Source organism: Quercus lobata, chromosome 3 (genome assembly GCF_001633185.2).
Source record: "Quercus lobata isolate SW786 chromosome 3, ValleyOak3.0 Primary Assembly, whole genome shotgun sequence".
Lineage (NCBI taxonomy): Eukaryota > Viridiplantae > Streptophyta > Magnoliopsida > Fagales > Fagaceae > Quercus > Quercus lobata.
The window spans coordinates 70517425-70518960 of NC_044906.1; the positions used below are offsets into that span (position 1 = coordinate 70517425).

Consider the following 1536-nt stretch of genomic DNA (forward strand, 5'->3'; position numbering starts at 1 on the left):
TAAAATATTGTTTTTAAACCTAAAGTTCTTATAAATAAAGAAAATTTTCAATAATTTAAGGATGAAAAAAATAACTTTTTATAATAATTTGGGAATTAAAAATGAAATTTTAAAACTAAAAATTGAAAAGTATAGTATTTTTAATAGTTTAGGTGGAGCGAGAAATGAACTTTTTAAATTTTAAAGAAGAAAAAAAAATTCATGTAAAATTTAGGTATAAAAATAATATTTTAGCCAAAAAAAAATTTAATAGAATAGGAAGTTATCTTCTTATTAATCTTTTCATAATCTCATCATTAATTTCATTTTAAAAGAATAAACAATGAGTGTAAGAAGATAATATTAGAAGTAGGGATGGCAATTTTTGCCCAACCCACGAGTACCTGGTCCGACCCGATCCTAATGGGCCGGATTTTACCCAGTCCGATTAGGAATAGGGTCGGGTACGGGTTTTTTTTTTTAAAAACCCAAAGTGGGTACGGGTTGGGTCCAGGTTTTATAAAAAACCCGAGACCCAACCCGGATAAAAACCCGGTACCTTGAAAGTACAAAAATACCCCCTATATATATACATACCCCTATAATCTAACCCTAATCTCTCAATTCTTCAGCAGCAACTCAGAACTCACGCCTCCCTCCCTCAGTCCTCACCCTCACTCTGACACTCCCTCTCCCTTAGCTCAGTCCCTCATTTCAACTCACGCAGTCAGCCAGTCACATTTCATCTTTCTAGGTTTTTTTTTTTTTTTTTTTTTTTTTTTTTTTTTCTTCTTCTTCTTCATCTTTCACTGGGTTCGGGACCTTCAGCTTTCTGGGTTTTGACGTTGTAGCTCGTGCGTCTCTCATCCTTCGATTCTTCGCCATAGCTCTCGTGGAGCTCTTTGATGGGCATGTGGGCTTCGCCCACTTCTTTGTCACCGGTGAGTTTCTTCTTCGCCTTGATCTTCACGACGAGTGCGAGGCGGTTTTGCTCCACCGCGCTGACGTCTATAGTGAATTTCATGGGGAAATTCCACTTGGGGTTCGGGCCGTAGTCCTTGTTAATGTGCATCCTCTGCTGATTGGCGTTGTTGGTGTTGTTGTTGAAGTAGTCGCCGTGGATCGAAACGATGGCGTACAGGTCCATCTTGGAGAAAAGATTCAAGTCCTTCAAGTCCTTGGCCGAATTCAGTGTGATATCCAAAGGCCAGCACTCCATTCTTGAAGTTTTCTCGGATCAAAGAAGAACAAAGAAAATTTGGATATGAAAAAATATAAGAGGAGGTGTTTTTTTGTTGTGATGAAAGAGAATCAAGAAATTGTTGTTGTTGTTGGTGGTATGTGAATTTGGGCTTCAATTCTTTTTTTCTTTTTTCTTTTTTGGTTGGGCCATTTGGGCCACATTATCTAGGCTTGAATTAGAATATGCAAGTTGAATGTGGCAAAAATAAATTCGGCTTCAATTCTTTTTTTTTTTTTTTTTTTTGGTTGGGCCACGAATTGGGCTCAATCCCTTAACGGGCCCCACGGGGCCCGCAGGCTTCGGCGGGGGCGGGT

At 38.5% G+C, this 1536-nt stretch overlaps 1 protein-coding gene across 1 annotated transcript; it reads right to left on the reverse strand.

Annotated features, from left to right (window-relative positions):
* Positions 1-778: 778 nt before the first annotated feature.
* LOC115981378 (protein SRC2 homolog) lies at positions 779-1198 on the reverse strand. The gene has a single exon (XM_031103521.1). It carries the CDS (start codon positions 1196-1198, stop codon positions 779-781), a length of 420 nt encoding a protein of 139 aa, XP_030959381.1.
* Between the last annotated feature and the right edge of the window lie 338 nt (positions 1199-1536).

Bases quoted from the DNA above. Each gene is read 5' to 3' on its own strand.
- LOC115981378 (XM_031103521.1), bottom strand. From the start codon at position 1,198: ATGGAGTGCTGGCCTTTGGATATCACACTGAATTCGGCCAAGGACTTG.